Raw genomic sequence first — 13469 nt, 5'->3', positions numbered from 1 at the left:
CTGCTGCTAAACATAAACTGTTAGATTCTTCTACCAATTTTCATGATTATCTTAAATTATTGTCTTGATGTCATCTCCACAATGATGATTTTTTTAAACTAAAATTCATCCAGATCTGACTGTGTCTTAACACAATGAGCAGACACCAAGGAAAAAAGCATATAGCTTTTTGTTTTTTTAAGTTAGAGGCAATAGCCAGTGTAAGGACCATTTTTTAGCCCTCACTCAAGACAAGCTCATTAAGTCTTAATGTAAGATTTATTTTATGCTGATCATAAATATCCCAATAAAAAGTATAGTGAGATTTTTTTTTCCTTTGGTTTTGAGTTATAAGGTCCACAGAATATTTCACAAATAATTTGAGTCTAATCTGTACTGCTACTGAAGAGACCCTTACATTATAACATGCTGTAAACCACATTAATAGCAAATAAATCACAATTAATCACCCAAAATAATAACAATAAAAATATCTTCTAAATATCATCAAATTATAGCATTGCAAAAAGGATTATTTAGCAACCTTTCCTTGTCTTTGATAGAAGTCTTTGATTTCTGTGTGTGCTTGAAATGCTTTGCAAAATCAAGAGCTAACTCTTGTAAATGTAGATATTCACTAATTTATGCACATCAATGTTATTTACATTTTTAATTACACAGTATTTGGATGAAATTAAAAGGTTTAATAACTTGTTCCTGCCCTTGTCTAGCCAGGCTGTCACAGGAACAGACACTCCTAACACGTGAAAGCCAGGATCTGGGACACCCACAAGGGCTGCTTGGCTGAGGACAAGAAGATCAGGTATTATTCCAGCTGAAAAGTGTTGCACTTTGGGGAATATTGATTGAATTGCATTTTTCTGTGGAACTGAATGAATTAAAGCACTGTGAGTTGTATTACAGGCAGAACTGACTGACCAGCTTTACAAAAAGCTGGGAAAAGATTTTGTGGTCACTGTTTTCAGCTTTTCCCAAAAGACTTTTTTTCTTGTTTTCAAAAGGTTCTTTTGCCCCCCGATGGCCAAAATACATCTTAAAAAATTCTTTTGAAGTTTGAAAATGTAGAAGAGAAAGGATAAGCATGCAATTTTTTTTAGTAAGGTTACGGGTAGGAAGACAGGAGAAGTCAGTCCCTGATCCTTTAAAATTCTGGGCCAAGTTTTGCCTTTCAAAAACTGAGTCCATGATCTGTGGCTTCACTTACTGATGCATTTGAAAATGATATTTTTCTTCCCATAGTCCATGGAGCACTGATCACCTATAAGACTGTTCATAAAATGACTTCAGTTAAAATAGAAATAAACTAACAGTTCCACAACCCAAATCATAGAGAGAGTATGTTTTTAAAATTACCTTTAGCCTAATTTTTAGTTAGTTGTAAATGGAAACCACTGTGGCAGTGCCTCTGGGTGGTTCCTGTTGGGTTTTCTCAGAAGTCACCTCTGGGCTATGAGTGACTCAAAGAATTTGCTCTGTGTAATACAGTCAAAAAATCAAATCTTGATCGTGGCAAAGATTTTAACTTCTGTTCTGTACCCGTGTGTGATGCTGCAGTGAATGGAGAAGTGGCTCACAGAGCTGCATCCCAGCTTCTCCCAAGGCAGGCAGTGCCTGCGTTTCTGACCATCCTTGTTATCAGAATGTGCTGGCTCCAGATCACCGCAGCATCTTACTTCACAGAATTCACAGAATTCACAGAATGACTCGGTTGGAAGAGACCTTTAATATCATCAAGTCCAACGCACTTCAACTATACCATGGCACCGAGTGCCACATCCAGTCTTTTTTTAAACACATCCAGGGATGGTGACTCCACCACCTCCCTGGGCAGATCATTCCAGTACTTTATCATTCTTTCTGTGAAAAACTTTTTCCTAATGTCCAACCTGTATCTCCCCTGGTGCAGCTTGAGACTGTGTCCTCTCGTTCTGTCAGTGCTGCCTGGTGAAGAGATGCTCTTGTTGCTTGCAGGACCCTCCCTGCCGGGGACATCACCGATGGACTGTGGACACTTGGCAGAGAGCAGCGAGGAGACCTGCAGCCCAGGCGCAGAGCCCGATCCCCTGCTGCCCTGCCGTGCGGGCAGCAATTCCTGCGTGCCCCCGGCGGCCGGGCCCGCTCCCGGTGCCGCTCCCGGTGCCGCTCCCGCTCCGGGCCGCCCCGCCGCCGCCAACGCCGCCCGGGAGCGCAGCCGGGTGCAGACCCTGCGCCACGCCTTCCTCGAGCTGCAGAAAACTCTGCCCTCCGTGCCGCCCGACACCAAGCTCTCCAAGCTGGATGTGCTCCTCCTGGCCACCACCTACATCGCACACCTCACCCGCAGCCTTCAGGATGAGGAGGAGTCCCCGGGAGAGGGCTTGGGCACCCTCCGCGGGGATGGATACCTCCATCCTGTCAAGGTAGGGCAGCTGAGAGCAGCTACCACCCTCTGTCAGTGAGTGAGTACACTGGCCTTAGGTACGTGATTGAAATTAAAGATTTCGAGTTCCTGTACCTTGCCTAGAGGTATTACATGGAAATTCTGCTTGGACTAACCACTGTGCCCAAGATTAGGGGTCTGATGGAAACACCTTGGAGCTTTGTTCCTCCAGCTTCAGGGACTTTGCACCAAAATACCAAATCTAGTGTAGATCCAAACCTGGGTTTTGGAAGTGAGGGGCAGCACCACAGGAGTACTTGCATCTTCTTGGTCCCTGTGTGGAAACCTTGGTGAAACCCACAGACCCAGAGGGTCCTCTGTGGTGAGGTGACACTGTCCCACAGCAGTGATCCAGCCACTGCTTTGGCTCTGCTGCCCAGGCGTTAATTACCAGCTATGTGTTAATTACTTCCATTAAAGTGCTTTTCTGAAGCAATTCTCTGGTTGGTATACGCGCTTCCCTTTGTCCAAAAAAAAAAAAAAATCACAGCGATGCAGAAGAGATGAGAAAGGGGAACTGCTCTTGGAGAGGACCGGGCTGGAAACTGTTTCCAAATGCAGTGCTCACTGACTGATGGGGCTCAGACACCGCGGGGTGTTTTCTTTGGCTCTGCTCACAGGGAGTAAGAGAACTTGGGTGTTTTCTTTTCTTTATTTTTAAATTTTTTTTATTTTGAGAGTCTGAATTCAGAATGATTTAATTAAGATTAACTTGTGAAGTAATCTCTAATTTCTAAAAAGTGCCTAATTCACAGAGAGTTCCTTGTTCACAATGTTGATTGCTATATTTTACATGATGTGAATGTAAGGCCATTTAAATGATTAGCAGACTCATAAAGAAAGCAAAACCTCTATATCAATTAGAAGATGACTATGATTTAAGTAAAAAAAAATACTGTGATGTATTTCAAAATAAGTTCAAGATAGCTTCTGTTAGTTCCCTCAGTCAGAGTGAAAGGACATAGGCCTCTTATGGTACTTTCTATCAGCTACTACTACTGGCAGAAAAATACTCTTGAGTAGTTATTACAGTAGTTAAATGATCCAGATGTCCATTTCCCAGGCTACTGGAAGAGAGCAATACTGGATTCACTTAAGCAATTTTTTTTTTGTTAATAGATTTGATGTGTCACAGTCAAATCCTAGTATGTGCTTCAAAAACCCTCAAACACAGGGGAGTTTGAGACAACCTTTAGATATAAAGTCTTTAACTAAACTTATATATTAAGCATAGCAAATGCAAATAGTGAGGAAAGTTATATATCCAAGTATAGTTGTGTGTACACTGAATGAAAAATATGGTTAATGACTTTAAACTTGTATGGTTTATTTGTGACAAACTCTTAACATCACCCTTTAAATGAAATTACTGAATGAGATCGTACAATCTTTCTAAGTGAGAATATGCAGCTGCTTTAGGTCTTTGAACAGAAGAGGTGAGATTTATCACACAGGCAAGGTACCAGTCTGTTCCCAAAAGAGTCTTTAAAAACCTGCATTCTTTTGGAACAACATGTGGCTGCATTTCAAGCATTTTTTCATCCAACATGTGTGACAAGTGGTCTCTTCAAGCATCCACCTCTCTAACACTGAACTTGGCACAGCAAATAGAGCTGGATGCTCCCTCCCAACTTCTGGGTGCCTGGCTGCAGACACCCACACCACAGGGCTGCTTGCAGTGAGTATCTTGCTGGGGTTAAGAAACTCAAGCTGTCAGAATAAATATTTAACACCAAGAGTAACTGATGATTCCAAAAATCAGTGAGTGTAAAGATGAATTGTGGCATCTGAAATAGCTGAAGCTGACAAGAACAAGAAGCTGAGAGTGCTGAAGACTGTCAGGGTGCAATTACATTAAATTCCCTTAGACTCAAAGCCTTCAGCAGCAGCCCCTGTAGTGTTGTGGGACCCAGCCAGCAGGGATGGGGGTGCACACAGGGCTACAATCCCTGCAGGTGTATCCCTGTAGCATCCCTGGTGCCTTGAGAAGGAATTGCTTAATTCTATTAACAGAACATCTATGACACCAACTGAGCTAGGCTGACTGGTCAGCACAGCCTGCTCCTGTCTGCTGGGGCATGGCAGGGTTGGGAGCTGTCCCTCACAATTAATTACCAAGGCAAATATCCAGGCTGAGGCTCCCTTATCATGCTCCAAACATTTTCCAGTGAATGACAAAACAGGATCTATTTGGTGATAGCAACAGTTTGCTATTTTCTTGTACCATGATTCCATCAAATCTTTGCTGAGAACTGCAGTTGGAGTGCAAAGATCCCGGGTGTCTCAGTGCTGTGCTTGTCTCCTCTCTTGCAGAAGTGGCCCATGCGTTCCGGGTTGTACGTTGGAGCCACGGGACAGTTTCTGACTCACTCAGCACAAGGAGACAGCGCAAACCATGGGGAAACATCAACATCTTCACAGATCTAACCTCCCTTCTTGCTTTAAAAAAAACGGTTATTTATTACACCTTATATATATATTTAAGTTAAAAAACAGTATCTACAGACAAACTATAATTCCTGAAATACTGTTTGTAGAGGAGAAGGAATTGATTCTTAAATGTAATTAATACCTCATTAAGTTAATGTGACACATCATTGGTTTCTGTCATTGCTGCGATCTGGATGAGGGGGAGAGGGAGGTGGTGACTGCAGCCAGCACCAATCCGAGCAGCAGCAGCAAGGAGCTGCCTGCAGAATCAAGTGTCCTTGTCCTCTCTGGGACAGGCGCTGTGAGACGAGAGGGGATGAGTGATGTGCTAATGGCCAAGTGCAGGGCAAAGCAGGCTTGGGTGAAAAGAAAAGGGCAAGGCTAAAATTAGCAACTGCAATCCCACATAGACTTTCTCCACTGCTTAAAGCCGATGGCAGAAATCCCCTGACCGCAGCTGTCAGGTCAGGGCTGCACCCATCGGACAGTCCTACATGTTTGTAGCTATTGCTGACAATGTGGATGCATGTTCACTGAGTAAAAATGTGCTGAGAGACCTGTGCCTCTTGCACAGAGTGCTGTAATTTGGGCACTGCTTGTATCTACCCACAGGACTGTGCTGCACGTTCCAGGCTCAGCCTGTGTTTGCTACCCCGGCACATTTCATTTAAGGGGTTCACATGCTGGAGCAGGTGACACCAAAGTGTTGGCTTGTTTGTAGCACACTTGTTCACTTAAATATCTGTTTAGGCAAGAAAAGTAAATTAAATGCACAAATGTCATCTGTTGTATCTATTCTGCAAAACACTGTACTTCTCATATGGTTTGTTATTGCTGAGGTAAATGTTCTATTAAATATTATTCAGTGAATATTATATACTTTGAGTTGTCAAATCAGTTATCAATTTCTCATTGTACATTATAATATTCTATACTTACAGATGCTGTCTTAAATTTTAAAATGACATCTAGGAAAACAAAAATATTAGAACAACTTTCAAAAAAACACTGTGGTAAAATCTGAAGCTCTGAACTGCCTCTGCAGCATTCTGAGCTTTAAACAAGACAATACACCTGCAAGGAACAGTATTCAAGAAAGGGGGGGAAAAAGATTCCTCCTCAGTGTTTTTAAAACACTTATTTCTTTCAATGTCACTGCAAGATTCTGACTGCTTATGCAAGGAGCAGAGGTTCAGTTGGACATCAGGAAGAACAATTTCTTCACAGAAAGGACTGCTAAGTATTGGAATGGGCTGCCCAGGGAGGTGGTGGAGTTGCATGTGGTGGAATCACCATTCCTGGAGCTGTTCAAGAAAAGTCAGGATGTGCTACTTAGTACCTTGCAAATTGACAAGGTGGTAATCAGTGAAAGGTGATCAGTAGTCTTTTCCAACCGAGTTGATCCTGTAAGCATGAAAAATGCTTTAGCATTAAGGGTTAAAAACATGGAAAGTTATGAATGGGTGGCACAGGCAATGCATCTCTTTACCACTGAGCTGCAAGACCTCTATCAGTTTCTCATTATACATGACAATATTCTGAATTTATAGATGTTTTCTCCTTTCTGAAGACTTTAAATTTAAAAATGACGTTTAGGAAAAAAGGAAAACAAAAATACTACCAAGAACAACTTTTGTTTAAAAAGTATGGTAAAATCTGGAGCTCTCCACAACCCCTGCAGTATTTACAACTAAATGCTTAAAATGCTTTGCAAGCAGCCAGAGAACTAGAGCAGCAAGCACTAGCTATTTACTGCAGCCATATCCCTAAGACTTTTTCAGCATTTTATGGAATTATTACAGACCTGTAAGAACATGCAGAATTACAACAGCAGTTTTCAGTTACGAAGAGTTCCCCATATTTATGAGTGTGGAATTTTTTTTTCCTTGAGACAGATTATTCTGCATCAGAATTATGCCTTTCCTTCCAGAACCGAGACACCAGCTTAGGCAACACACTCCCGTGACCAGGGCAAGAGCTTTTATCTTCTAAAAATTTACAAGCAAGATAACAACAGATCCCCTGAAACTGTTTGCTTCAAACAGTTTGGTTCTAGTGCTGTATTTCATATCCTCGTATATACTGAAACACAGGAGTCTGGCATTTAACACTAGGGATACGCGCGTGCCTAGGAATACAGTTGTAAAATGCACCAAAATGCCCAGCAGAAGGTGGCATTCTTCAGGGAAGAGCCTAAAAGATCTCGGCAAACCCCGGTCATTGCCATCACGGCTTTTCCCCCGGAGGGATGGGACAGGTCCACGTGGAACTTGGGCGTGGAGCGGCAGCAGCGCTGCGGGCAGAACTCCAACAGCACCTGCGGCCACGGATCTTCCCCATCCCATCCCGATCCCGCCCCCGGCCCCGGCCGCTTTCCCCGCGTCCCTGTGCGCGCGCAGCCGGAAGGCGCCGCGCCCGCCCCGCCCCGCGTATTTAGCGGGATCCCGGCGGGAATCGCCCTTTCCGAGCGGGTCGGAACCGGAGTGCCCGCACTGCCCTGCCCTGCCCGGCCCGCCCCGCTTATTTAGCGGGATCCCGGCGGGAATCGCCCTTTCCGAGCGGGTCGGAACCGGAGTGCCCGCACTGCCCTGCCCTGCCCGGCTCGCCCCGCTTATTTAGCGGGATCCCGGCGGGAATCGCCCTTTCGGAGCGGGTCGGAGCCGGAGCGTGCGCGCTGCCTGCCGTCAGTCGGGGTGCGTGGCTCGGTGGGTGCGTGGATGGATGTGGCGGGACGCTGGGAGGCAGATCCAGGCTGGGAAGCGGGGAATGCCCGGGTGTGGGACGTGCCCGGGCCGATCCGTGCCTTGGGAGCCGTCCCGCCGTGCCCCGGCCTCGGGCGTGGGAGCGGCGGCAGCGACTGCCGAGTCTGATGAGTACAAATTGAAAGAGAGGAAGTTTAGGTTAGAGAACAGAAGGAAATTCTTTGCTTTGAGGGTGGTGAGGCCTCTGGGACAGGAAGGTTGTGAGTGCCGCAGGCCATGGTGGTGTGTAGAGCCGGGCTGGCTGAGGCCCTGAGCAGCCTGGTCTGGGGGGGTGTCCCTGCCCGTGGCAGGAAAGGGGCTGGGACTGGGTGATCGCTGAGGGCCGTTCCACACCTTTAACATTCCGTGTGGAGCTGCAGCCATCCGTGCGATTCGCAGCCGCCCGGCCTCCGCCGTGCTCCTTGCTCCTGGCTCGGCAGTCCGGGCAGCAGAGCAATTGCTGCCCTTCTCAGGAATTCGAAACGCTCCCGGGTGGTTAATGCGAGAAATCCCAACACGGCAAGTCAAAGCAATGGCTGTGATCTCAGGAATGGCAGGGGTGGTTTGCCGGAGCTCTTCTAAACAGCCGAAGCTGTTGGGAGGAGTGACTGTCACGCTGCTGTAGCTGTGCCTGCGTTTCCCCTGGTGCTGGGGCGCTGCAGTTCAGGCTGACACTCCAGCCACGCAGCCTGGCCGGAGAGCACATGCCATGGGAGACTGAGAGGGAACTAATTACTGTGTGCTACATGGTGGTGATGTGGCAACCTCAATACAACAATCGAAGGAAAAGGATGCTATGGCTCAAAGGTCACATGTGTGTGTGCTAACAGATATCCTGTTGTGTCGAAAGAATGTCCTTGGTCAGTACTTCTTGTTTAGATAAGTTCCGTGCATTGTGAAATATTGGGTAATCAGCAGATGTTTGTGGTCAGTTATACAGCTCCTATACCATAAAAGGCATTAAGTATAGGACTAAAGTCCAAGAGACTTGATGCGCATGCCTGGGGAAGTGAGTTCAAGTAAAGGACAATATGAGGAAGACTATGGACGACCACCAGAGGACCCCCGGAGACCACCAAAGACCACCCGAGAAAAGGACTGCGGCTGCGCGCCGGCTTCCCGGAAAACTTATGAATATGTAGATTAGTTCCAAAATAATTATGAATATGTATGTATCTTTGTGATAAAAGGAAACGTGTGTTAGAGGGACGGTGCACATGATAGGAGGAGAGATCCCCCATGTGCCCGGCGCCGTAATAAAGAATATCTGCTGCCTATCCTCATAGTTTCTTTGATTCAATTTGGCGAGCCAGCCAGGAGACTCTCTGCTCGGCTGCGGGACCCGTTGGAACAAGGACTCCCTAGGGTACCCCCAGGATTTTCCTGGAGGGACTCCTCGTCTCCTCCGGATCACCGCGGGTGCAGACAAGACTCCTACTGTAAAGACACAGGCACAGGTATTCTTTATAATTGATAATTTGGTAATTATTTGGTTATTTTGGTTATCGCGATATTTGGTGGCTCCTAGAGCCTTTCGGCATACGATCGTATTTGTATTTGAAATTGGTTATCTAAGGTGAATGACTTGGGATCTGTTGGGATCATACTGGCTCTGGATAAGTGTTCTTGTAATAATCGTCTTTGCAATCGTATTTTGTTGTTGTTGTAGAAAGTGCCCCGCTTGGTGTATAATATAAAAGATGGGAGGGCAGCAGAGTGGGGGTATATTGAAGAAAAGCCCCTTAGGATGTGTGCTAGCGCACTGGAAGGAGATTAATGGGGCTGGGACCCCTGGAGGAATGGTAACTAAGAAAACTCTGATTAAGTATTGCAATCAGTGGTGGCCTTTGTATAAACTTGATAGTGGTGAAAAGTGGCCGTTTAATGGAACTTTGCAATACAACACTTTGTTACAATTAATGTTGTTCTTAAGAAGGGAAGGGAAATGGGATGAGGTGATGTATGCAGATATGTTTTTCACTTTGAGGAACCATCCGGAATGGCAGAGGGAATGTGGGATAAACATAGCCCCTCAGGACCCCTTAGTGTTAGCTTTGGAGAAGGAGCAGAAAAAGGAGGGGAATAAGTTGAAAAGATGTTGTTCAGCTTGTAGTATAGGGCAGAGATGCATGAAACTTAGAGAAACAGAGGAGAGGATGGAAGACTACGTTGCCCCGTCTCAGAATCCTCCTTCCCCTCCTGGGACCCCCTCTACTCCTCCTAGATCGGGATCAGTTACCCCATCTGATGAGCTCGAAGATATTAAAGAAGCTGGAGGGTCGGGGTCGGGAGGAGGAATGAATTTTTCCCCGGTTACTACCAGGAACCGGAGGAGGATGGGACCTGTGATTCAGGCCCCCTTGAGACAGGCTATGGGGACTACGGGACCTACCAGGATAAAAATTCCCTTCTCTATGAGTGATTTGGATACCTGGCGGGAAACAGTAAAAGGATATAGAGATGATCCCGAAGGGGTGGCAAAGCGCTTTGAGTTAATAATCAAAAATCAGGATCCTGATTGGAAAGATATAGATTTGATGTTGGATGCACTCACTGAAACCGAAAAACAATTAATAATTAAGAGTGCACGTTTGCATGTACAAGTTCAAATTACAGCAGGGACCCTCCGGGGTCCGGTGGAAACTCATGTCCCTAGAGATGACCCCAATTGGGATCCCAATGATGACCAGGAGTATAGATTACTAAAGCGCTACCAGGAGTGGATTAGAATTGGGCTTGAGAATGCTATCCCGAAAGCAGTAAATTGGTCAAATTTATATGAAATTAAGCAAACCCCAGTGGAAACTCCGACTGAGTTTCTAGATAAATTACGAACTGCAATGAGAAAATTCACTACCCTAGATCCCGCCTCTGATATTGGTAGACAACAGCTAGTCTCTCTATTTTTGGGGCAGTCATCGGAAGATATCAGGCGGAAACTTCAAAAGTTAAAAGAACCAGATATTAGGGACTTGGAAAAGTTATTGGAGGAGGCCTGGAGGATATACAGGAATAGAGAAGAGCAGAATAAGCACAAAATGGGCCAAATAATAGCAGAAGCTACAATCGCTGCTCTAGAGAAACCGAGAGGAAGAGTTTCAATGGGAAAGGGAAGAGGACAGCGTCAGGGGCTGCAACCCAATCAGTGTGCATATTGTAAGGAAATGGGACATTGGAAGGGAGAATGTCCCAAATTATCAAGGAGACTGCCCGTGGTAGCCCAAGTGGACGCTGAACAATGAAGGGAACCGGGGGAAACTACCCTAGCGGATCCCCTGGTTAAAATTAAGCTAGGGGTAGGAAAAGAGGTAGAATTCCTCGTAGATACGGGGGCGGCATATTCAACTTTGAATCAACAATTAGTACCAAAAGATAAGGAGTTTGTTACAGTTATTGGAGCCACGGGGCAAAAGGAACGGGCCTACTTTCTGAGACCCCTTAAATATCGATTAGGAAAACAGATTGGCATACATAGATTTTTGTACTTACCAAAATCTCCTAAATCATTGCTAGGACGGGATTTATTGGAACTTATGGGGGCAACAATTATTTTCAAAAAGGGAAAAATTATCTTCCAAGTACGAAATGAAAGGTTAATAGAGGCATTAAGTCTGGCGCTAATTCAGGCGTCACACTACACTGATATACCAGAAGAGATACGGGATTCGGTGTATCCCGGAGTTTGGGCAAATGAGGTTCCGGGAAAAGCTAAAAATGCAGACCCCGTAACAATTAAGCTGAAACCAGAAGCTAGGCCCGTTAGAGTAAGGCAGTATCCTCTGAGATTGGAAGACAGGAAAGGAATTAAGGAAATTATAGACAGATTCTTACACTATAAGTTATTAACAGAATGTGAATCAGAATATAACACTCCTATATTGCCAGTAAGGAAGGCGGATGGAAAAAGTTACAGGTTAGTTCAAGACCTCAGGGCTGTTAACAGGATAGCAGAAGATATCCATCCAGTTGTAGCTAACCCATATACATTACTAACAAAGTTAAAGGACACATTTCAGTGGTTTACTGTACTGGATCTTAAGGACGCATTTTTCTGCTTGCCGTTGGCCTTGGAAAGTCAAAAATTATTCGCTTTTGAATGGGAAAACCCGGATTCGGGGAGAAAAACACAATTAACCTGGACAGTGTTACCTCAAGGGTTTAAGAATAGCCCTACAATTTTTGGAAATCAGTTAGCCAAGGACCTGGAAGCCTGGACCCCTCCCAGTAAGAATGGAGTCTTATTACAATATGTGGATGATCTTCTGGTAGCTACCGAGACAAGGGAGGACTGCCTCCTATGGACAATAGAGCTCCTTAATTTTCTCGGTTTGAATGGATACCGAGTATCTCAACAGAAAATACAGGTGGCCCAACAACGGGTAACCTATTTAGGACTAGAAATTTCCAGGGGGCAACGGGAATTGGGAACCGAACGGAAGGAAGCAATCTGCCGTACCCCGGAACCGCGTACCGCCCAAGAGCTGCGCACCTTCTTGGGAATGACAGGTTGGTGCAGATTGTGGATTCATAATTATGGACTAATAGTTAAGCCATTATATGAACTCTTGAAAAGGAGCCGATCTAACATCGAGTGGACTGCGGAAACTAGAAATTCCTTTATGAAACTTAAAAAGGAATTAATGAGGGCTCCAGCCCTAGGTCTACCTGATGTTACTAAACCATTTTTGTTATTCTCTCATGAAAGACAGGGAATAGCGCTTGGAGTCTTGGCCCAGGAGCTGGGCCCTTATAAGAGAGCCGTGGCCTATTTCTCTAAACAATTGGACGAGGTAAGCAAAGGATGGCCAGGATGCCTGCGGGCAGTAGCTGCTGTTGTGATAAACATTCAGGAGGCTCGTAAGTTCACTTTGGGGCAGAAAATGACAGTGATGGTCTCTCACACTGTCTCCACGGTATTGGAACAAAAAGGGACTCATTGGTTGTCACCACAAAGATTTTTAAAATATCAGGCCATCATGGTAGAGCAGGATGACGTGGAAATAAAGACTGTTAATATTGTGAATCCAGCCTCTTTCCTCAGCAATGCTCAGGAGGAACCGGTGACTCATGATTGCATAGAAACCATTGAAGCTGTATACTCCAGTCGTCCGGACCTTCAGGAAACTCCCCTAGAGGATGCGGAGGAGTCTTGGTATACAGATGGGAGCAGCTTTGTGAAGATGGGACAACGGAAAGCGGGGTATGCGATAACAACCACCCATGAGGTAATAGAAGCTAACCCTCTCCCTGCAGGAACTTCGGCACAAAAGGCGGAAATAGTGGCTCTAACTAGAGCCTTAGAATTGGCAAAAGGACGAAAAATAAACATTTGGACGGACTCGAAATATGCATTCGGAGTAGTACACGCTCATGGAGCAATATGGAAAGAGAGAGGACTGTTGAATACTCAGAAGAAACAAATTAAACATGCACAGGAAATATTGGATTTGTTGAAGGCAATCAACCTGCCTGAGAAGGTGGCAATAATGCATTGCCAAGGACATTGGAAAGGTAACACTGACCCAGAAATAGGGAACTGATTGGCCGATAAGGAAGCCAGGCGAGCGGCAGAGGAGGTGGAAGTGTGTTCCTTAATACCAGACGGTAAACCTATAAATTTAGATCAACCGCCCAGGTATTCTAAAGAGGACCTGAAATTAGCCGAAGATTTGGGGGGGAAAACCGGAGCGGGAGGCTGGATAAAGACAGGAGACCACCGCATACTAATACCGTCCGGCATTCTATGGTCTTTGGTCCAAACAGAACATGGAAAGACCCATTGGGGTGCGGATGCTTTGCATAAAGAATTAGTTAGGAGATTGGTTGGGCGAAATTTGTATACAATCATAAAACAGGTAACACAGCAGTGCGAAATTTGT

The 13469-nt window shown here is 45.3% G+C and overlaps 1 protein-coding gene across 2 annotated transcripts in view; it reads left to right on the top strand.

The window, feature by feature from the left end:
* The window catches only part of PPP1R42 (protein phosphatase 1 regulatory subunit 42), a 28932-nt gene extending 26875 nt beyond the window's left edge, over positions 1 to 2057 (top strand). The window contains exons 10-11 of one of the 2 annotated variants that reach the window (XM_033072949.2): positions 715 to 802; positions 1972 to 2057. In XM_033072949.2, coding sequence (XP_032928840.1) covers positions 715 to 787 — 73 coding nt within the window. In that variant the 3' untranslated portion in view covers positions 788 to 802; positions 1972 to 2057. Of the gene's footprint in view, positions 1 to 710; positions 803 to 1971 lie in introns of both variants that reach the window. The other variant, XM_033072957.2, reaches the window with a different exon arrangement.
* Positions 2058 to 13469: the final 11412 nt, after the last annotated feature.

This window comes from Catharus ustulatus, chromosome 1 (assembly GCF_009819885.2).
Source record: "Catharus ustulatus isolate bCatUst1 chromosome 1, bCatUst1.pri.v2, whole genome shotgun sequence".
NCBI classification, from domain to species: domain Eukaryota; kingdom Metazoa; phylum Chordata; class Aves; order Passeriformes; family Turdidae; genus Catharus; species Catharus ustulatus.
Note: the sequence above shows the minus strand (reverse complement) of the source record. Positions and strands in the feature narration are given on the sequence as shown.